Here is a 24,102-nt window from a genome sequence, read left to right as displayed (position 1 = left end):
GAGATTCAAACATACGCGAGTGGTCAGATTAGATGACTTTTGGAATCCCTCCCAACCTAACAGTCTAACACTCTAAATTTAACTGATTGGCGTCCAGGTGCGGTGGCTCACGCCTGTAATCCTAGCACTCTGGGAGGCTGAGGTGGGAGGATCCCTTGAGCCCAGGAGTTCAAAACCAGCCTGGGCAACATAACGAGACCCCGTTTCTACAAAAAATAAAAAAATTAGCTGGCCATGGTGCTGTGTACCTGTATCCCCAGCAACTCGGGAGGCTGAGGCAGGAGGATTCCCTGAGCCCAAGAGTTTGAGGCTGCAGTGAGCTATGATCACGCCACTGCACTCTAGCCAGGGCAACAGAGCCTGATCCTGTCTCTAAATAAATTTAACTTATTGGCTATACACACACACACACACACATACATACACATATGCAGGCTTATTTTAAGGTCAGATCGTTGCATTTTTTCATAATAATTTCCTGATTCTAGTTTCTCTCTTCAATCCTTTCACACTGCTGCTGGGATGAATGCACTAACATGTGAATCTGGTCATCTGATAAAAGCACACATTTCTTAGCCTGGCCATTTATTAACTGGCCTCAGCCTCTGTCTTCATTCTCTCATGTTCCCACTCCACGCCTGTCTAGCACCAGTGTGCTTCGGTCACACCAAATGTCCAGCCATTCCCGGAACACACTGTGTTTATTCACCTCTCCCTGTCTTTGCCCCTGCTGTGGTTTCCTTTCTCTTTCCCTCCTCTCCACCCAGTAAAGTCCTACTTATCTGCCAAGATACTGATCAAGTGTCACGTCCTCTGGGCAATGCTCTCCAAGAGCCCCCACACCCACCCTACAGTTAGCCATTATTCCCCTCCACCTCCGCAGCATTCTGTGCACAATCCACAATACCATTTGTGTCGTATTTCTGTTACAACTCATGCCCGCCACCACCCCAACCACACTGTAGGGGGCGTGACTTATCCATCTTTGTATCCTTTAAACTTGCACATAGTAGCACTTGTCACTACTCAAGATGACATTTTATATTGATTTCCTAGTTTGTTCTGTTTCCTCTGCTAGACTGTCAGCTTCATGAGGGCAGGGACTTGCCCTGTGTTCTGCTATATCCCCAGCACTTAGAATAAATAGTGCTGGTACTTTGTAGGACCTCAGTCGACTTTCTTTGAGTGAATGAATGAATGTTTGTTAAATGAATCATAAATGTACAACTGAATTCTGTGAACTTGCTTGGCTTAAATTCTGGTGGGTTTCCCACTTTACTCTGGGGAATGGTTCACTGAAATGGTTTATACAGACTAAGTAAAATGATAAAAATAGCAAAATGAGGCTCATGTTCAGCGGCATTAAGGGGAGGAATTCCATGTAATTTAGATTTAATGAGAACCAGGCTTGGGTAAAAACTATGTTAAGAGTCAGGCCCAGGACACTGCCAAAGGCCCAGAATAAATCAAAGTGACCCTCAAAGACTTGAGACTCTGGGAAAGACAGAAACAAACAGAAATGTGGGGCCGGCATTAGGACCATATTCGTGCATTCAGATGTTCCCTGGACTAGATCTGCCATCACAATGAAAATCTGCCATCACAATGAAACTGGTGCCTACAGGAAGGGCTGGCAAAAGTGTCACTGGCCAAAAAGCATTTGGAACAAGCTACAAGGCTGTGCTAGTTCCAGAACAGGCAAACTCACACGTGAACAGGTTTTAAGATTGCAAAACAGGACTGTCCACAATGCTTTCGTGTTTGTAGGTAATTAGGGGAGATTTAACATGGTCCAAAAATCATTTACCATCTATACTAAGGTGAGACCCAATCCCAATTTGTTTTAGTTCAATTCAACTCAATATAAATAATTCAATATGAGAAACATTTACTGAGCTTCTCATCCCACATGGAATAAAAATCAAACTCCTTGGCATGCTTAAAAGGCCCTGCAGGATCTGACTCTGCCCACCTTGGAATGCATCTCCTATCACACTCCCCACTCACTCACTCTGCTTCAGTCTCCTTGCATGTGCCAAGAATGCACCTGCCCCAGGGCCTTTGCACTTACAATTCTCTCTGCCTGGCAAGATCTTTCCTCAGATATCCATGTGGCTTATTGTCTCACTTTCTTTAGGTCTCTGCTCAGATGCTATCTCCTTAGAGAAACCTTCCCTGACCACCCTTCCTGAAGTAGCACCTCTCATCACTTGTACCTGGTTCAAGTATCCAGCTTTATTTTTCTTTACGCCACTTATCTATGCCTGATATTTTATTATTTATGCATATGTTTCTTTTCTGTCTCCTTTCATAGACTGTAAGCTCCAGGAAGGCAGGCACTTTGGCATATGGTAATGCTCTATAAGTATCTGTTGAATGGATGAATGAATAAATAAGCACCTTCTATGGACAAACGTCTTCACTTGGTGATACTACAGGAGTCCTAGTCCTCAAAGAACTCAAAGTCTAACGTAAAAGGCATGAGACAAGAAGCTATTATGCCACCCTCTGGAAAGCTTTATGATAAAGGAATGCACAAAGTCTTACGAGAGCACAAAGTAGCAGCACCCAACTCAGCCCCAGCGGAGAGGAGGGGGCGTGGGCTGGAAACCGCTGCCAGGGCCTGGAAGGGGGAGGGAGAAGCGTTCAGGAAAAAAGAACCCAGGCAGGAGAATCCCACGAGGTGATGCAGGGCAATGCCGGGTGATTGTTTGAACAGGAGTGGCCGAAGGAACAGGAGGATGGGAGACATTGTGGAAGATGAACCTGATAAATAATAAATACGTGAGCAGGGACAGCCATTTAAGAGTAGACTGAGCACTTAACTGGCTCCTGATTTATTGGCTCTCTCCTTGGAGCAAGGGTCTGTGTTGAGTTTTATGCAGGGCACGAGGATTTAAAACCTGGTCCCTGGTGTTCAGGCTAGCAAGGGTAGGTTTAGTATGGCCACACATCCCCGGTTTTCCAGGGCAGCCCCAGTGGCAGAAAATCTGTTTCATTCTCCTTAATTATCCTTGTGTGCCTGTTGGATCAGGACTTTTGACCGGGGGACTGGGCCATCAAGGAGACAAGGGCAGATAAGTCTCATGCAAGGCAGACCAGGAAAAGTGCCCTGCGGGATGTTGCTGTAAAATGCTCTGCGGGCTGAGGAGGGCTAGTACATGCAGGGAAGGATTTTAGAGGCAGTGGATGCTTGGTCATTGTGTGTTTTCAACAAGTTCATCCTTGGTTTTGCCCATTGACTGGTTTCCTTTTTATTCATATTTATTTATTTATTTATTTATTTTTTGAGACAGAGTCTCACTCTGTTGCCCGGGCTAGAGTGAGTGCCGTGGCGTCAGCCTAGCTCACAGCAACCTCAAACTCCTGGGCTTAAGCGATCCTACTGCCTCAGCCTCCCGAGTAGCTGGGACTACAGGCATGTGCCACCATGCCCGGCTAATTTTTCTATATATATATATTTTAGTTGTCCATATAATTTCTTTCTATTTTTAGTAGAGACGGGGTCTCACTCTTGCTCAGGCTGGTCTCGAACTCCTGACCTCGAGCGATCCACCCGCCTCGGCCTCCCAGAGTGCTAGGATTACAGGCGTGAGCCACCGCACCCGGCCTCCTTTTTATTCATAAAAATGTCCTTTCCACACTCTGCTGCCCCAGGGTCTGGGGAGTGGGCGTGCAAGGAAGGGGTGGGATTCCGTGATTCCACGTAGAGACTAATACAGCGCAGGGTGACAAATGACTGCAAAAAGGTCTCGCTCCGGCCTTGGAGTTTACTTATCAGTGAGGAGAGAATGGAAGCTTGGGAATATATCCACCTTCCTCTGCCAGCAGGCTCAGCCTAAATTCCTGGGCAGGCCTGAACCTGATTGGCTGAATCTTGACCGAATTCCTCACACCAGTTTGAAAAACCTGAGGAAGGCTTCCCAGGCGATGTTTCTTATACCCAGGGAAAACACAGCACAGAGCAGACATTTTAAATCCAGAATTATACACAAGCAAACACGACCCCCAAACAAACAGAAAACCTGCTGGCATTGTGGAGTCTTCCTCACCTACAGAGTTGGCCGAGTGTATACAGAACAGACTCAGAACTTGCTCTCTGGTGTCATGCTCCTTTGCATTCTAGAAGCATCCAGGCAGATGGGTGGGGATTCCCAGGAATCCTGAGAGCAGCCCTCTGCTTTCAATTTGGCCAGTCAGTGCATGACTTTGGATAAATCTTATGACTTTTCTAAGAGTCAGTCTCTGGAGATGTGAAAATCCCCAACTTTGCTGTGAGACTCTTCCTTAGTGTAGAAGATTCCTGGAACCAGGAAGTGCTCTCTCCAAGAGATTCTGATCATTTCTGTGCTGGGCCTCTCGCAGGCCAGTGGGCGCCATTGCTCCTTAAGCTTCCCAAGGGCCTCACTTCCTGGAAAACACAAGGGCTGAAATGGGGCTGGGGAAGCCTTCCTCCCAGGGCTCTCTCTCTTGTGCAATTTCTTGCTCACACAGGCCAACAGAGCACCCAGGAATTAACCCCTCAGTTGCTCTACTGCAAACAGACTCCTCTTTTGATATCTGTTTCCTTTCCATTGATGTTTTAGTCATGCTACTGTGGGTGGTTTTTTAAAGAAAAGCAATTCACAAATTGGAAACAACCCAAATGACCAGCAACCCGGGAACCATGAGGCAAATTACGGTACATTCACAAGATGGAATATTTTGCAGCCATTAAAAATGATGTTTATGAATGTTCTATAGTAGCACCAGGAAAATGCTTATGGTATACTATTAAGTGAAATAAAAATAAGATATAAAATTATATATACACAGAATAACTACTTTAAAAACTCTCCCTGTTTGTATTAAAAAAGATAAGAAAATGCACTCAATAACAATTTCGGCTACCTCTTGCCGGCAGAATTATAGATAACTTTAATTTTCTTTCTTATATTTTTCCATATTTTCCCCAAATTAAAAAAAATAAGCATATATACCTTTTTCAGTAAAAAGTATAAAAATTTGAATTTATAGCACCTTGTATTGTGGTTGTAAAAAGGTGCAGTCCATGAGGAGAGCAAAATGGAAGGTGGGAGAGGATGTAATTAAGTCAGTAAAAATCCAGGAAAGTCAGACTTTGCAGAATGCAAAAATCAACTCGGATGCAGAGTCCACTGGGCCAATGAGCAGAATTACTGCCTCGGCTATTTCCCATAACATGTGAAACCCAGCTATGTGCTGGCAGTTGTCAATATCACTATTTCTGAAAGGATGAAAAAAGAGTGGAAACCTGGCCCAGGGGTGGATGGTTCGAAAGCAGGCTGAGCTCAGAGAATGCTCTCTCCCTGCAAGCCTGTGGCTCCCAGGCATCTGGGCTCCCACCAGCCCCTGCCCTGCTGGCCCAGCCTTTGGTTTGCTCTAGACAGGACAGCTTGAAAGGCTAATTCTCGCTAATATTCTTTTTTTCCCTGAGTGCTGGCCGCAGACACAGGGCATGCAAGGGGCTGCCAGTTCCAGGCATACGAGAAAGAGCCGACAATCCAGAGAGGCCTGTGTGGCTTCCCTTGGGGCCATTCAGGAGAAGGGAGGAGGCCAACTGGTGATCTCTTTCCCTGGGAGACACGGAAGAGGGCACTTAGTCAGCCACGGGCTTGTCTTCTCTCTTTGGGACTCTTGCAGGAAGCTTCTAGCTGGTTCCTGCATCTCTCCTTGCTCCATCCCTGTGGGGCTGTGTCCTAACTGATCTTTCTCTCCCCAGGCCCTGGCTCGTTGCCAAAGAGCTTGCGAGATGATCAAAGCCCAATCCCTGCCTGTGTGGAGCTCAAAGTCTGGCTGCAGAGACTGCCATGGGAGCAAATGATGCCAGAGCAGTGATGGGGCCACGTGGGAAGTGGGCAGGAGGACACAGGCTCTGGAATCACAGTGCGGGGGCTCAACTTCCAGCCCAGCCACGTCCTAACTTAGCTGTGTGACCTCGGGCAAGTCCTTGAGCTTCTCACTGTCCTCATCTGTAAAACAGGCAGCATAAGAGCAGCTGAGAGAGCGACTGTGAAGTGTAAGTGGGGTACTCTGGAAAAGCTCTATCGCAAGGCCTGGCATGCGCTGGCACCCAAGAGCTGTTTTAGTTATTCAGGGAAGGCTACATGGGGAACAGAGAGGCGAGTCAGCAACACTTTCACAGGACAGGGGAGGCTGCAGCTGAGTGGTGGAGGACAAGCAGGACTTTGCATTTTGCTTATGCTTCTCCCCCAATCCCAGCCTTCAGCCCTAACCCTGTTGTTGAAGGAACAAGGGCCCCCATGACACCTGCAGGATATAATTTTCTCCCACTCACTTTCAACTCAGGGATGATGTTCTAAATTATTTAACTGCCGGTAAGGCCCAGGCACCACCCAACTCCTATGGCCTCGGTGCAGACAGAGCATCCTGGAATCTCCTGTAGAGCCAGAGGCCAAGGTGTTGTTGCTGGATGGCAGGGCCACTGTGCAGGTGGGGGCACTTGGAGCAGTGGCTCTTTACCACCCCTCAGACAGAAGCATTTCGGCATTAACCACCGGTTAAGCAGCCACACCCCTGCAACCCTGCAGAAGGTCTGTCTAGCTCCTAGGCTAGTCCAACTCAGCTGGTCCATGTCCCCCCCACGTATCTCCAGAGTCCTACCTGGAGCCTTTGCCAGTGGTGCCTCTCACCTGGGTGCCTTCCCCCTCCAATAGTCACATGTCTGATCCTATCAAACACCACCTTCTCTGACCCTGCCCCGCTCCCTGCAGTTTATCTGGCCCTCCCTGCTGATGCTTTGCACCTTCTCATTCTAGCTGTGCTGAGCGGGAGCCACGTAAGCCCTCCTGGGGTCCCCTCTCTAGCAAACGGTCCGACACAGCCGCAAAGTGCAATGGTTCAGGGAGAGAGTTCTGGAGCCCGGCCACTGGGTGTGGATCCTGCATTATCCCTTTGGATCCCTGTGACCTTGAGAAAATTACCTCTCTGCCTCCCTTTCCTTATCTATAAAGTGGGGGTGACAACGGTAATACCCTCCTCATGAGTTAATTCATGTAAAGTACTTAGCATGGGGCCTGGCACATAAGGAATTCTAGGAACATTGGCTCCCACTAGAATGGCCCTGACAGCAGGCACTTAATGATGTTTGCTGCACGAAGGGACGATAAAACGTTTAATAATAGATAAATGATGAAAAAATTTAAATAAAATAAAAAATGAAAAGCTCAAGTAACAGGTAAAGATTAAAGAGGCAGGCTCTGTGTTTACTGAAAGTCATGTGATGCATAACTGTGTGCACACACGCGGCCCATTGCTGACATTTTGGCTAATACTGGACCACTTACATGATGATGATCCCGTAAGATTAGAATATTGTATCTTCACTGCACCTTTTCTATGTTTAGACATGTTTAGAAACACAAATCCTTACCACTGTGTTACAACTGCCTACAGAATGCAGGACAGTAACATGCTGTCTCCGTTTGTCATCTGGGAGCCATGGGCTGTGCCACAGAAGCTAGCTGTGTCGCAGGCCATACCATCTCAGTTTGCACAATGACGAAATCACCTAATGGCACCTTTCTCAGAATGTACCCCCGCCATGAAGTGACGCATGACTGTACACAGCAATTTGTGTCAGGAGGTTAACATGTTTCTCAAAGGTTTTCAACTGTTGTCCAATCAGATGAAGTGATTTGATTGTCATTATTCCATTTGTATTAGCAATGTTTGCAATATTTGTTGAAGCCTAGGCCTGGGAAAAAACTACAAGGAAAAAGGAAGAGGGAGGGGACGTCTATTAAAGCAAGAATGTTCCTGGTCACAGATTTTCAGGCTTTGAACCTGAGCTGGGAATTCCGTGCCCTCTCCCTTATGCCCTGCGTCCGTCTCACCCCATGGCGTGCAAGCCACAGGGTTGAGAGAGTGCGGTCCGTGCTCAAGCTTCCTGCCTTTGCATCCAGCTCCGCCTCTGACGAGCTGTATAACCCGGGGAAGCTACACAACCTCTCTGAGCCTGAAGTTCCTCATCAGCAAGGCAGAGACAGCAACAGTATACGATACTGTAGACTCATAAAATGCTTGTGCGAATTCAACAAGCTAATGTACTTAGCAGAGAGCCTGGCACATCGTACACTCCTAAGGAACTTAGGAGAAACACCTGGCAAAACTGGATGGTCATGATGGTTGCTTTAAGAAACTCAGCTCTAAGATGACCGAAACATGGGAACATGGCATATGCTTCAGTACGTCCGCTGGTCCCTGGTCACTAAAATGACTCCTTCTATGTTGCTTTGGGGCTGTTTTGCTAAAAGGGGGACGCTACCTGCCTTGATTCGCTAGCTCAAAGCTGTCCCACAGAAGTTTCTGTCATGACGGAAATGTCCTATACAGGACAATACAGGAGCCACTAGCCATGTGTAGCTACTGAGCATTTGAAATGAGGCTCATGGTACTGAGGCTTCAGCTGTATTTCATTTTAATTCATTTAAATTTATACAGCACACGTGGTTAGTGGTTACCATGCTGGACAGTGCAGCTCTGGTTCCTCAGTCTTTGTTCCTTTGTCATAAAAGTAAGGTCTTTCTTCCTTTCCCCATAAAATAAGGAGAAACTGGCATTAGACCAGACCGGATTGCTGTGAGATTCAGAAAAGACCTGGGCATTGAAATGAACAAGTGCAGCCTATGCACCTGATCAGACTAAGCCTGCTTGTTGGGAGACAGTCATTCTTAAACTTGAGCCTCGTAGCTTGTCACCTGTGGTCAGGAACACCCTCTCCCCCTTGGGTGGGAAAGAACTCCTGGGCATGGAGACTGAAGCTGTTTGACAAGCTCCGGAGGCTGGAGGTGTTAAACAGCCCTGAAGCCGTGAAGTTTAGGATCTGCCCTGATGCTCCCCCCAGGGAGAACACCTGTCAAATCCTGTGTCACCTTTCCCTTGCACAGCTTGTCACTAATTTGCCGTTCCTGCGCCACGGTAGAGGAGCTGGCCACCTTGTTAGGCTGAGATGGTCATTAAATCTGGATGCTCCAAGCTGTCCTTGGCTGCTGCTGCTCCAAAGCCTGGGTTCTGCAGGCTGGCCACAACCGGCCTTTGGAACCCATCCATTTCAGCAAGCTGCAGAGGGACCCAGCAACTCATGAGGTAAGGGGGGGTCGAGACCCTGCAAGGCTCAATCCAGCACCCAAAGTCTGAGAATATATATTAATACTGGGCATCTATTATAGGTGAAGCTCTACCAGGGAGACAAAAGTCACTATAAAAGCTTATTTATTGCCTTTATATAACTTAAAAATGGAGGCTGGTGTAGACTGGGGAACAAAGATGAGACAAGTACACAAAAAACTATTCTTGCGACTCACAGCGTTGCTCATGGAGCTGTGGCGTCAGCCTCACCTGGGAGCCAGTTAAACTGGAGCCCCTCAGGCCCCTCCCCAGCCTAATGAATAGAATCTGCATCGTAACAAGATCCCAGGGGATTCAAATCCTTGCAGTTTGAGAGGCCCTACTATAACATACATGAGGTTATAAACACTGTGACGGTGACAATGATAATGGCCATTATTTATATGAAGATTAAAGTGTGCTGAGTTTTAAGTGCTTTAAATATATTAACATAAAAAAGCATCATAACAGCCCTCTCATGTAGATTCTATGGTTATCTTCCATTTTACAGATAAGGAAACTGAGGTTCAGAGTGGTTAAGTAACTTGTCCAAGGTGGCACAGCTAGAGTGTTAGAGCCAGGATGTGAACCAAGGCATTCTGGCTCCAGAATAAAAAATATCTAGAATTTATTTCTCCTGTCTAACTGATGTATACATGTATCAAAATATCACACTGAGCCCCATAAATATATATAATTATTATTTGTCAACTTTTTTAAGAGACAGGATCTTGCTCTGTTGCCCAGGCTGGTGTGCAGTTGCACCATCACAGCTCACTGCAGCCTCAAACTCCTGGGCTCAAGTGATCCTCCTGCTTCAGCCTCCCAAGTAGCTGGAACTACAGGTATGTGCCACCACGCCCAGCTAATACTGTTTTATTTTTTGTAAAGATGAGGTATCACTGTATTGTGCAGGCTGGTCTCGAACTCCTGACCTCAAGTGATCCTCCCACCTCAGCCTCCCAAAGTGCTGAGATTACAAGTGTGAGCCACTGAGCCCAGTTTGTCAATTAAAATAAACAAATAAATAAAACAAATCCAGAGATATAATTAATGTGCCATGAAGATCCTTAGCTTCCAAATAGCATTTTCCTACTAAGTAGCAATTTAGGGTCAAAGACTTCATTTTCTCATCAGTAGATGAGGATATTCCTACCTCCCAAGGTTGATGTGAAGATTAAATTAAACTCTTCATGTGACATGCCACACATAGTCCTCGGCACATGGGAGACACTCATCCAATGTTCAGTACCTTTTGTTACCATCCCTTATGCCTCTATTGAGGTCTCAGACACAGTTCTGGTCTCTTCACCTCCCTGCTCAGTGTCCCCTTCTGAGCTCTTCTGCGTTCTTTACTGCTTGCAGGGGAAAGTCCTCACGCCTTAGCAAGTCTCTCAACCTTACTTCCAGCCTAGGCTGCTGCTGCCTCCAACCAATGCCTCTTCTGGACAAGTTCTCACTCTTCGTTCACTCACTTTCCTGCCTCTGATGGTGCCCATACTGTTCCCTTAGGATGTAGCTCTTTTCCCTGCAGTCACTCAGCACTCATTTAACTTTTTTTTGAGACAGGGTCTTCCCCTGTTTCCCAGGTTAAAGTGCAATGCCATGAGCACAGCTCACTGCAACCTCAAACTCGTGGGTTCAAGCAATTCTCCTGCCCCACCCTCCTGAGGAGCTGGACTACAGGTGCACACCACCATGCCCCGCTAATTTTTCTATTTTTTGTAGAGACAGGGTCTCAATATGTTACCCAGGATGGTCTCAAACTCCTGGCCTCAAGCAATCCTCCTGTCTCGGCCTCCCCAAGTGCTAGGATTACAGGTGTGAGCCACCACGCCCAGCCTTATTTGGACTCTTTAAAAAACTTTTTAAAAATTAAAAAATTGTATAGATTTAGGGGATATACGTGAAGTTTTGTTAAATGGATATACTGTGGAGTGGGGGAGTCTGGGCTTTTAGGTAACCATCACCTGAGTAGTGTAGACTGTACCCATTAAGTAATTTCTCATCCCTTACCCACTCCCACCCTTCTGAGTTTCCAAAGTCTATGTCCATGTGTAACGTTATTTAGTTCCTACTTATAAGTGAGAACATGTGTATTTGACTTTCTGTTTCTGAGTTATTTCACTTAAGATAGCGGCCTCCAGTTCTATCCATGTTGCTGCAAAAGACATGATTTCATTTTACGGCCAAGTAGTATTCCATTTGTGTGTTTGTATATACACACGCACATTTTCTTTATCCACTCATCCATTGATGGACACTTAGGTTGATTCCGTATCTTTGCTATTGTGAATAATGTACTGAACATACAAGTGCAGGTATCCCTTTGATACATTTATTTTTTTCCCCTTTGGGTAGATACAAAGTAATAGGATTGCTGGATCAAATAGAAAGTCTATTTTTAGTTTTTTGAGAAATCTCCATACTCTTTTCCATAGTGACCTTACTAGTTTACATTCCCAGCAACAGTGTATAAGAGTTCCTTTTTCTCCATATCCTTACCAACATCTGTTATCTTTTGTCTTTTTAATAATAGCTATGCTAACTGGGGTAAGATGATATCTCATTGTGGTTTTAATTTGCATTTCTGTGTTGATTAGTGATGTTGAACATTTTTTCATATATATATACTGGCCATCTGTATGTCTTCTTTTGAGAAATGTCTATTCATGTCCTTTGCCCAGTCTTCACTGAGATTATTTGTTTTTTTCTTGTTGAGCTGTTTGAGTTCCTTGTATATTCTGGATATCAGTCCTCATCAGATGAATAGGTTGCAAATATTTTCTCCTATTCAACAGGCTGTCTCTCCACTCTGGTGATTCATTTGGCATTTTTGACACTTATAGACTTGCCCTAATGTGCACAACCTTGGAGAACTTACTTGACTTTGTTGCATCTCGGATTCCTCATCCATAAGATAGGAAGAGGTAAAGCTAGCTGCTTCTGCCCCAAGGGGTATTGTGAGGACTGGAAATAAAATATTTAGAGCAGGGCCTGCCACATAGTAAGCATTAATGAAAATATCTTGCTATATTGAAGAGGTCAATCTGGATTAAAGGAGTAAAGCATAATCCTTGCCATTTATGGATCACCTGCTCTGTGTTGGTGATTGTACGTGGCACTTACATAAGTTAGTTCAGTAGTCATTGAAACAGCCCCATGAAGTAGGAATTATTATTTCTGGTTTATAGTTGAGGAAACCGAGACCTAGAGGTCACACAGCATGTGGTGAAAGTCATTACCCAGCTGGGGGCTGCCTGAGCCGATACTGGCAACAGCTCTCTGAGCCAGATGCAGGGACACCTAGGTTTTGGACTCAGCTTTGCTGAGTTCTGCAAGCCTTTATTGAGCACTTAGTTAGTACATGCAATGCACTGATCGCTCAGTGCCTTCTGAGCTGGTAGGGAAGGGTTCCTGGAGGAGGTGATGCCTAAGATAATCCTGATGGATGGACTGAGGGAGGTAGCCAGATGATGGCACAGAGGGGAGAAAGTGTTCCAAGAAGAGGGCAAAGCCTGTGCAAAGACACTGAGATACTGCCTTGCAGATCCTCTGCAGATGTGCCTGTGACTCCACACAAGTGGAGTCCCTCGAGCCTTCAGATTCATCACCTTTGACACGAAGCAAGTGAATCTTCGCTGTTCCAAGATCTCTCCTGACTTTAAATTTCATGTCCAATGATACAACAGTCTATTGAAAAATCACGCTTTTAAAGGCTACTCAATGAAATGGGTCAACAAAACGATGTGTCCCCATATTGTGAAACAACCCCAACAGTTGTGTGTACACAGAAAACTAAGAATAGAAGGAAGTGCCTCATATAGTCATAGCTCTCACAGTCATGAGTGATCCAAAGCTGCTTCTTTACAGTTTTTTTGTACGTATAAAATTTTATTTAATAAATGGACTCATTTTATATTCTGTAAACATTCATGAAGATTATGAAAAAATTCTAGAGATTAGAGATGAGGCATTCAAACATTATTATTTCTTTAAAACCACAGCCCATGGCCAGCAAAACAGCCTAGTGAATATGATCTAGACCAGGGCTTGACTCTAAGGGTTCAAGTACTAGTTCACCAACTTTGACCACATGACCTTGGGCAAGTAAATCAACTCCAGTTAGGTTAATATAGCTGGGGGAAAAAAGTTTCATGAAACATACCTCATGCAAACTACTCTAATTTTTAAAATCCAATTCTAGTTCATTTTACAAAAATGAAAATTACAACCCACATTAGAGGTCAACAAACTTTTTCTGGAAAGGGCCAAATACTATTTTCAGCTTTGTGGGCCTTAAAGTCTCTGTTACAACAAATCAACACTGCCACCATAAAACAGTGGCCATAAATAATATGTAAACAAATGGGTGTGGCTGTGTTCCAATAAAACTTTATGTGTAAAAGCAGGCAGTGGGCCAGATTTGGCCTGTGAAAAGTTGTTTGCTACTCTTTTCATCATATTGATTTAACAGCCCACTCATGGGCTGTAATCTGAAGTTTGAAACATAATCGGGACTGAAAGAATTTTTACCCTGGTCAGATGAGATAAATTGTTTCTATGCTCAAGTTACAAATGGATCATGTTTTAAAACTTTGTTTCCTGAGTCAATTACTTAAAAACCAACATATATTTTTTTTTCTTAGAAACCACTTATATGGTGTTTGGGATTCTAGGCCTGCAGAAAACAGGTCTAATACCTGGTGTTCTTACACCAGCATGTCCCCATTCACCCAGTGACTCGGAATTTCTCCAGACCCACCAGCTCTGGGCTGGGCATTTCAGGGAACTGCAAAATGAGGAAGCTGCATTCTTCCCGTGAGAAAAGGCATTCTGAATCCCACTCAGGATGTCAGAATAGCTCTCCTCTCTCCTCCTCCTTGCTATTGAGGCTTCCAGGGTGCCAGCCCAAGGAGTCCTTATGTTAGGGCAACATTTTGGTTCTCAGTTGTGGTGTCTAAGTCAATCAGTTGTGACTTGTTTGATTAATAATGGCCGTTAAGTACTGAACCATGCAAATTATTGACTTGTGTGTTATTTACTTTAAGAAAAGTAAATTAGAAGAGTATAGTGGACCTTAGTTAATTTTTTGGTTGCCCAGAACAACCAATGATGTTCCTGTGTTTGGAGAATTTCTCGTATTTTGAATCCATGGTTCTATAAGGCAGAAATTCACCTTCCCAGATTCCCTTGCTAGGGTGTAGGCTAGTGGTGTGACCCAGGTGGTCCATGGAGCTGGTGGGAGGTGACAGAGACATTTGGCCTTCAGGGGCAACAGTGGCAGAGGTCCTGCTGGAGTGTCCAATGGCCAGCATCAGTGGTTGAGGTCAAGTGTCTGTGCCCAGGACTAGTGGCTATGAGATCTCTGCTGGAACAGTCCTGGGGTGTGACTTGGGCACTGTTCCAGGTTGTGTAGCCTCGAAGTCTGGCTCTCTGGCTTCAACACACCACAAATCTTCTTAAGTTCTACTAAACATTTAGACTCATGGGACTACCATAGGCCACACTTGGCTCAGCAGCACAGCCTCATTTGTTTCTTTCAGCGGGAGTCCTTGTAGCAGTTCACGCAGCCATCCGGGAGCTATCTTCTGCCCAGGTGACACTCAGGTGCAAAGAGAAGAGATCCACTTGGGGTTGTTGTGGAAGCTTCCCTGGTTTATGAACCCCCATATCTCTTATAATAGCTCCAAAAAGGACGCGGCCAGTTATAAGAGTCAAAGTATTCAAGGAAGACCAAAGCTCTGGGTCTTTGACAAGTAATTTCTAGCACTACTAGGCCAGATTTAGTTTACCAGTCTGGGGTCATTTTGACCATAAGCAGTGTTGCCTAGTAACATAGTTGACTCTGCAATTTTTATCAGGTTTCCAGGGGAACAGAGCTAGAGAATTAGCCTAAGGTCAAATTCTCATGTAGAAGTGGGAAGGATTTGTTAAGCTTCTGCCAATACTGGGCCTCCCAGAGGTTTTCTTTCTGTTTTAAGCATTCATGGTGGGTTCAACTTTTGCAGTTGAGTACCCTGCTTGGTAGGGCTGCTGTATGAGGGATACCTCCACTCCCTTGCATTCTGATATATATTCCTTAGTGGAAAAGAACAGAGCACCGTTATAGCCAGCAGCTGGATGTTTTACATAAACCCAGGATGTCCATGGATAAGCTGAAATTTAAGTCTCACTAGTCACATATGTCACAGATGAAAAAAAACTTAAGAAGTGATGTATTGGGGTGATCTTTTGGTAGAGTATCATGACAGATGTATTTGGGTGCCATTAACTTCTAATGTCTGTTATGGTTGCTTTATTAACTTTGTTTCCTCAAAGGTAAATTCTTAAATTTGTTAACACTGTTTTGTTTTACTCCCTGAGTTTTCCTCTAACAGGGGGTCACTGGTGATTGGATACTGGTGTTTGTGGTGTGACTCCCCTTGAAGACAGTCTGCCACATCTGTTTGTACATCCTGCCTTCAAAAGGGGCGACGGCCACCATTGCCGAGGAACAAATCCTGGTTTGTTTTCGGTGAGATTGGAGGACGGCAGGACTGCCGAATTTTCTCCTTTTGAGTAAAGCTGTTCCCTGTTCCTTCCAGACATTACCAGTTACCTGATAAATACTCCTATCTATCCTACAATGTTTTCATTTTGTGGTAACAAACTACTGAAATCACCCATAGCCAATATCAGGAATCACTGATATTTCCAGTAATGATATATGAGAGGAAGAGCTTGTCCTAAACTTAAGATGATTCTGTATAAAAACAGTAGCCTCACATGGCCCCTATCATCAAAATTAAGATGTCTATATCTGTTATTACTATTTGGAAAATAAATATTGCCTAAGTATAATCTATCTGAATTTTTAAATTTTTATTTATTATTTTTTTTATGTTTTAGAGACAGGCTCTCGCTATGTCACCCAGGCTGGAGTGCAGTGGTGCAATCATAGCTCACTGCAGCCTTGAATTCCTAGGCTCAAGTGATCCTCCTGCCTCAGCCTCCTGAGTAGCTGGAACTACAGGTGTGCACCACCATGCCCGGCTAATTTTAAAGATTTTTTTCTGTAGAGATGGGGTTTTGCTGTGTTACCCAGGCTGGTTTCGAACTTCTGGACTCAAGCGAACCTCCCACTTCAGCCTCTCAAAGTGCTGGGATTACAGGTGTGAGCCGCCATACCCAGCCTGAATTTTTTTTTTTTTTAATAAAAATATATGAGGTACCTGAAAAATTTTAAAAGTTCAAGAAATAGTAGCCAAAGTTCTGGAAAAACTTAGACTACAGAAATCTCACACTGGCACTGAGTTTCTTTAAAATCCCACAATGAAAAATGAAACTATCCAAAACAAACGCAGCAAGTCTAAAGCTGTGCCCACATGAAACAGTAAAATGGCGCACGTAGGCCAACTTCCAAATACTTCAGCCAAGAAAGGCTCTTTGGACAAGAGGAGACAGTTTGAGGAATAAAACAATCCATATTTCACCATTATTTCTCACGCTCTCTGCTGGGCATGGACAAAAAACAGATAATATACAGCCCCTGTTCTTGAAGAGCTTATAGTCTAATGGAAAACACTATAAGCATGAGAGAGAGAGAGAGAGGGAGAGAGAGAAAGGAATAACTCCAAATCAGAGTCCTGACTCCCACTGGAAATGCTTGTTTGGAGGTTTTGTAAAGAGCTGGTGTAAATACACACTTGTCTGAAACACTTAGAGGCCCTCTCTCCTCTGAAGTTGTTCCATGTGTGTTTTCAGATGGTAAACACCAAAGCCTATTCTATCAGAGAACAGGAAGAAATAGCTATTCCTCTAGAAAGAATCATACACAGGCTTCTGTAGGGGCAGTGATAACAGCATTATAGATTTAAAAAAGATACATAATATAAACTACTTTTGGCGGGGCAGGGGTTCCCCTTGTTTCAGGAAAGGCACTGGGTGTCTAGCTATGATTTCTAATTCATTGCTCACACCACTCCCACAAGGATGGTCTTGTTCTTATTTTACAGATGACAAAAAAAGGTTCAAAGAGGTGAGGTAACATGTTCAAGGTCTCAGAGTTACAAGAAGCTGCGCTGGGATCCAAATCTAAAGGACCAACTCCCAAATTCATATGCTTTGCAGAGGACCAAAGCGACAGAACTCAAAAAATGTTACGTTCCACTTTGTGTTTTGTGCTGACTCTGGAAAATTCAACCACGGATGAATGGAAAGAATAAGATAAGTGATTCCAACAAATTCTGCGATAGGTTCTCTTTGCTCTCTTTCCCAGCTCATGCCCTTTAAAACTTGTCCCAGGAGGTTCGGAATCTTTAGGGGGTCTCCTTTGACTTACAGCAGCTCCAACGACACTCTGAATCCAGAAATAGATTTGAGAAGTAAAAAAGGACACTGCATAATAGAAAACGTAATGGAGGCCACACAACTGTGTTGAGTGGGAGCAGGAAGGATGTCACATAAGGAGATTTACATTTTAGAAGTTTCAGTCTAGTGGGCGTGAGGGGGATGGAGCTGGTTAGAGGACCATGAAGGCTCCCATGCAGGGAGGCCACTCAGACATCAGCTGCGGGAACTGAAGCAGGAGGAATGGCGTCCTGCACCATGCTGTGGCAGTGGCCCCGTGGTCTGGGGAGGAAGGAATAGAAAAATGTCGCAGATGTAGCCTCAGTAAGACCTGCTGACCAGCTGGAGGTGGTTAGGGAGAGGGAGTAGTGTGGGCCAAATCCCAGTTTTCTAATTGGGTGACCAGGTTGATGGCGGCACCATTCTTAGAGACTGTGAACAAAGGAGGGACAGTGGGTTTTGGGGGAAAGACGATGGCTTTAGCTTTGAGGTGGTTGTGAGCGCTCCAGATGGAAATGTTCCACAGGCAGGTGGATCAACGGGTTTGTTCGTTCTTTCACATACTAGATGTGGAGGTTGGCATCAGCTATGGAGCGATGGCCAGAACAGACGTGCTCTCTGCCCTCATGAAGCTTACAGGCAGTACACAATCACGGAAGTACGCACGTGATTACGGATCACAGGAGGCAGCAGGCAGAGGAGAATAAGGTGCCAGGGAGAGAACCACTCTGAGAGGGAGAGACTGGACAGCGGAAACCAGAAGGTGGCCAAGTGCGGGGAGAAGGTTCTGGAGCTCAGCGGAGGTAGTGTCTGACTGGAGATGGAGAGGGGCTACCCGCATGGAGGCAGGACCTAAAGGTGACATGCGGTGGGTGAGTAGAGAAACTGCAGCCCTGTATAGGTTGCCTGGGTCGGGGCAGAAGAGCTGGACACCCCACAGGCTGCAGCTGTGGTTTCCATCCTCTCAGCCCTTAGCGTTCATGCTCAGAGAAAGCAAATTTTGGTGTGTCCGACAGATTATTTTTTGCCCGTGGGCACTTTACCACCTTCTTCATTTCGGGCATGTTTGCACGTGAAAAGACACACAGGTACCTATGATTTGTTAACTCCAGACTGGATTGAAACTCTAGACTGGATTGAAATATTGACGCTAACTTGGGATTCTTAAAAAAAAAAACAAAAAACAAAAAACAAAAACCCCAAAACAAAGAAAAAAAAAAAACAACAAAAAAAAAACCAAGCCATCTCTGTCTAGTCCATGTTCCAATTAAGCCCCAATCCATCCTGGCAGAAACAAAGCATCCAATGAGATTTTCACATCCACTCGGCACTGAGTAACAGAAAGGAAAACCATATTGAGCCCCAGCTAGGAGTGGTTCAGCTGTGTGCAGATAACATCTATGATAATAATAATAAAAGTTAACATTTATTGAGCACTTACTATGTGCTGGGCACTGTTCATTTAATTTCCAAACAGCCCTGTGAAGGATTTGTTCTTTGCATCCCTACTTTGCAGCTGAAGAAACTGAGGCACAGAGAGGTTAAGGCGCTTTCCCCAGGCTTTTAATGAGAGGAGCCTGGATTTGAACTCAGGAAGCGTGGATCACAGAGCCTGCTCTCGTAGCCACGCTTCCTGATCAACAGAGGTCACACCGATAGTCTTTAGAGTAAGGAGGGGCCTGATGTGTTCAACACTGAGGAGAGATGATCTTTGAACCGGGCGCTAAAGCAAGCGGGGAGGGACGGGGACGGAATCTTCCTCTCCTCTCCAGGTGGGCAGCCTCCTCTTTCTTTCTCACCTCCCCACCTCCAACAAGATGAAACTGTCCTCGGAGAATCCTGGGATTCTCCAGACAGAAGGGAACCTCAGCGACTGTTTGGTTCAGCCCTCTGGTTCACAGAAGGGGAGGCTGAGGCCCTGAGAAGTGGGGGGGACAGAGCTAGGGTCCTCCTGGTTCCTTCCTTCCCCGCAGGGATTCTGCTTCGCAGAACAGCTGTACTGCCTCCCCCAGAACAACCTGGCCTCTTGCCCACCTGAGAGGCCCACTTCTGGCTGGACAGGTGCATCTGGTCCCCCCCGGGAGCCCCAGGGCAGCCAGGATGAAAGATGCAGATAACTACCACCCAAGGAGGTGGCATCCCCCAAGAATGCCTTCACGGGGAGGCCGTCCTCACTGCAGAGGCCTTACCCCTCTGGAGTTTGCAGACTCACTCACCTGACCCAGCCATTTTGATCCTGAACGGAACCAGCCCTATATAAACCCATTTCAAAGACCCCGCAGGGGTGTAAGATACCCGCTCGTGGCACAAAGTTCCCATCTGGACCCCTCTAGCAAGTTTTGGGGATGGACTCATTCTTACCCCCAGCATCCTTCCCCTCCCTGCCACCTGCCACACCGTGGAGGCAGTACCCACCCCCCACAGGGCCGTGCAAGGCCCAGTGGTCCTTACCTTTCCACCTGGAGGTTGACTTTGGAAGGCTCCACGTTGGGGTTTTCCCATTCCATTTGCGGGCAGTGCATGAAGTAGCAAAGGGTGTACAGGGCCTCGGGCTCCCAGTAGAGCGCCCCCTGCTTGTTGTGCAGGGGGGTGCCGTTGCCATGGTGCTTGGCGTTGAGGGGCTGCAGGTGATGCATCGCTCGGGACACCAGGTCACCTGCGGACAGAAGGAAGATTTCAGATCCTCCAGGCAGTGCACACTTGCAGAGACACTGTACCCCAAGATCTCTGCAGAGATTCTGATCCCTGGAGTCCCTCATTCAACTGACGTGGTCCCATGGAACCTCCAGGTCACACATTCATTCATTTACCACACGAGGGCTGACCGGATCTGGGATGTCCTCTCAAGCAGAGGGCTGCTAAGACCTTTTCAATCCTGCCCTTCTGGGACCCAGTGTTTCTAACAAGGCACAGGAAGCCCTTCGTGCTCGGCTCCTGCTTGCTGCCTCCCTTGCCTTGTGACATACCCTCTGTCACATCCCATGTTGTGGTCAATACTGCCTTGCATGTAGTCACAAGAGTGGGCAATACCCTCTCTTGCCTCTGAGCCTACGCATATGCTATTGCTTCTTCCCAGAACATTCTCTCCCCCTTCTTCTTCCTACTAATCATCCAGGTATCTGCTTATAAATTAATTTCTCCAGGAAACAATCCTGGAACTGCCCCCCCATCCTGACTTGCACACTGCATTTTCCTTATTAAGGCACTTTAGGTGCTGTGTTAGAATTACCTATTTTTTTTTTTTTTTTTTACTTTGCTTTCTTTTTTTTTCTTTCTAGAGATGAGGTCTTGCTCTGTGGCCAGGCTGTAGTGAAGTTGTGTGATCATAGCTCACTGTAGTCTTGAACTCCTGGGCTCAAGTGATCCTGCCACCTTAGCCTTCTGAGTAGCTGGGACTACAGGCACGAGCCACAGCGTGCCGCTAGAATTGCCTGTATCCTTGTCAGTCTTTCCTAAGACAAGCAACTCACTCTTATATGGTACTTACATTGTGCCAGGCACAGCTCTGGGCACTTTAATTCATACCTACAAAGCAAGCACCTTTATAAACCCATTTTAGAGATGAGGAAATGGAGGCCCAAAGAGGTTCAATAACTTCTCAAGTTCACACAGCCGTAAGTGGTAGAGCCAGGATTTGAACCCAGGCGGTCTGGCTCCAGGATCTATGTACCTAACCATGCTTCCTGAAGACTGGGGCTCTGTCTTGCCCTTCTCCACTCTAGCAGACCCTGGGAACACTTTGATCTTTCTCCTGCTTTCTCAGAAGGAAACCAGCCTTCTCCTTAATCAAATCAAACCTGCGTATTTTCAGACTGTTGCACAGAGAGGGTCTTCCTGTGGGGAGGCTGGCTGGGCCTGGAAGCCCTGACTTTTCTTGGCTAAAGTGGTGTTTCCCAAACTTGGATGGCTGTACACCACCTTCCTGAGTGTAACCGTATCCAAGTATCACCTGTACCATTATTTACTCAATTTCAAATGGACCCCTTTTGTTTTATTTAAGTACATCTCCCTAAAAAGGAAACATTATGTCACTATCATAAATGGAAAATCAATATCACTTAACAGAAATAAGTCACTGTAAAAGTAAATTTGAGAAAAAAAAAGTGTAATTAATTTCTAGCTAAATTCTATTCCTGCTTTCTTTTGTTATAAATAACAAGTATTAGAAAGGTGTTAGGGGCTCATATCCAATGGAGCCTTTCTTCTTAAAGTAATCAGGATTAAAATGAATTTAAAAGAATCACTCTATAATCAATGATTATAGAGTTTAATGTACTGCTTCATCCCACTTAAAGTCATCTCATGCACAGTGGAATGTGTTGCACACTTTGGGAGATGCTTGCCTAAGAGATCTGTAATGGTTAATTTTATGTGTGAACTTGGCTAGGATAGGATGGCCAGCTCCTTGGTCAAACGCTAGTCTAGATGTTGCGATGAAGGTAATTTTTAGATGTGATTAACATTTAAATCAGCAGACTTTGAGTGAAGCAGATTATCTTGCCTAATGTGGTAGACCTCATGCAATCAGTTGAAGGCCTTAAAAGAAAACACTGAGGTTTCCCAAAGAGGAGGGAATTCCGCCTCCAGACTGCACCATTAGCTCCTACTAGAATTTCCAGCCCACTGGTCTGCCCTGCAAACTTTGGACTTGCCTGCCCCCACAATCACGGGAGCCAAGTCCTTAAAATAAATCTCTCTCTCTCTCCCCACCCTCCTTCTCCACACACACACACACACACACACCCCCAATGGTTCTGTTTCTCTGGAGAATCCTGACTAACAGTATCTGACATCATGCCAGCTCCTGGTGGGGGGTGGGGCTGTCTTCCCTAGACCCTAGCCCTCATTGTCCAGCGGAAACCAGGCCTTAAGACCCCACCTGTTCTCCACTATCCTGCTGTGCCTTTCAATGTGACACTTTTACCTGAAATCCAAACCCAAGGAGGTGAGGCAAAATGAGAGGCGATGAGTTTCTCCTCTGAAAGCTCGAGACGCACCTCCTAGGTTCCCGTTTCCTGTCTGAGGGAGGGGCCCCTACCTCAAAAGATGATTGACAAGAGGACTGTCTGCCCCCTTTGGGGGAGTCAAATATGGGAACGAGGTCTGCAGAGCTCTTTTCCACCAAGTATAGATGCAGCCTGAAAATGCTTCCGAAGACAAGATTCCAAGCAGCCACTCTTCTGATAGGAGTTGTCAAAGGAAAGGAAATTTCTTTGTTCTCTGAGTCCTGAGGCTTCACCACACAACCTAACCAGGGCCCAAACCCCGAGCTCAGTACCGGCCGACAGACACAGGGGCTCAGCAGACCGCAGCAGGGCTGCGATGGTTCATTGTAGGAGCCTGACTGGGTTAAGGGACACCCAGAGAGCTGGTAAAGCATCGTTTCTGGGTGTGTCTGTGAGGATGTTTCTGGAAGAGACTGGCTTTTGAATCAGTAGACTGAGTAAGGAAGACCTGCCCCCACTGCACGTGGCGGGCGCCAGCCCATCAGCTGAGGACCCCGCGAGAACAAAAAGGCAGAGGAAAGTGAATTCACTCTCTCTTCTCCTGCCCTTCCGCCTTCTGCCATCTGAAGACACAGCAACAAGGTACCATCTTGGAAGCAGAGGGAGGCAGACCACACCATCCCGAACCTTCCAGCACCTCGATCTTGGACACCCCAGCCTCCAGAACTGCGAGCAAATAAATTTCTGTTCTTTATCAATCACCCAGCCTTAGGAATTTTGTCACAGCAGCACAGATGGACTAAGACAGGGGCTGCTTCCCTACACCTCTCTGCATCTTCCCACACCCAGCCCAGGGCCCCCCTCTCTCTCCATTTCCCACATCTGGAAAATATACACAAGAAATTAAAAATAGAGTTAGGGAAGAAAATTCTCTTTCAGAAGCAGATGGGCAGGGAAGACCCAAGGGGACCTGCAGATGGAAAATACAGAGAACTACCCCTCAAAGTTATGTAGGAGTCAGGGGAAGAGTTCAAATCCCAGCCCTGCCACTTATCTGTTTAAAACACAGGCCAGTCATTTAACTCTCAGGTGAGGAAATAACATTCACTTCTCAGGTGGCCGTGAGGGTCAAGTGCAAAATGTGGAAATGGCTGGTGCACTGTTGGCACTCACTAAGCAGTTCTCTCGGGCACATGGCCTGCCTGCTCTTCCTCCTTCCTGGAAGGCAAGACCAAGAGGTTGGGTGCCTGGAAATGGAGGGATGGTGCTGCCAGTGCCCAGACCCTTGGGCACCTGATTTGCTGTTTTATGTGGGGCTGACATTTTTAGGACTCTACGCTGCAACGCTGTTCAGTCCAGCCCCCCCTTGGGGTGCATTTGGATCCCTGGCTGCTCCGTCTTCCCTTTTCTCTCCACTCTCATCTTTTGGGGACCTCACTCCCTGGGAGGAAGGAAGAAGGGAAGCCAGGGCCTGCCTAGAGACAGTCACACCAGTCCAGTCTAGTGAGGGGCAGCTCCGATCACTGGGCAGAATCAGGGACCTAGAAGACAACCCAAAGACAGGAGGTTTGGGGTGGGATCGGGCACAATGACAATATTTTAAATTTCTCAGTGAGGACAGTGACATAGAGTGGAGGAAGAGGAGGCAGCAGAGGTAGGAACCCAATACGCTGAGTGC

At 46.1% G+C, this 24,102-nt stretch overlaps 1 protein-coding gene across 2 annotated transcripts in view; it reads right to left on the bottom strand.

The window, feature by feature from the left end:
* Positions 1-24,102, bottom strand: part of ABTB3 (ankyrin repeat and BTB domain containing 3) — a 288,577-nt gene that overhangs the window by 78,636 nt on the left and 185,839 nt on the right. For both annotated transcript variants that reach the window (XM_069490381.1, XM_069490382.1), the window contains exon 3: positions 19,930-20,134. In XM_069490381.1, coding sequence (XP_069346482.1) covers positions 19,930-20,134 — 205 coding nt within the window. The remainder of the gene's footprint in view (positions 1-19,929; positions 20,135-24,102) is intronic.

The sequence above is a fragment of the Eulemur rufifrons genome, chromosome 16 (assembly GCF_041146395.1).
Source record: "Eulemur rufifrons isolate Redbay chromosome 16, OSU_ERuf_1, whole genome shotgun sequence".
Taxonomy (NCBI): Eukaryota; Metazoa; Chordata; class Mammalia; order Primates; family Lemuridae; genus Eulemur; species Eulemur rufifrons.
This window is presented reverse-complemented; position numbering and strand designations above follow the sequence as displayed.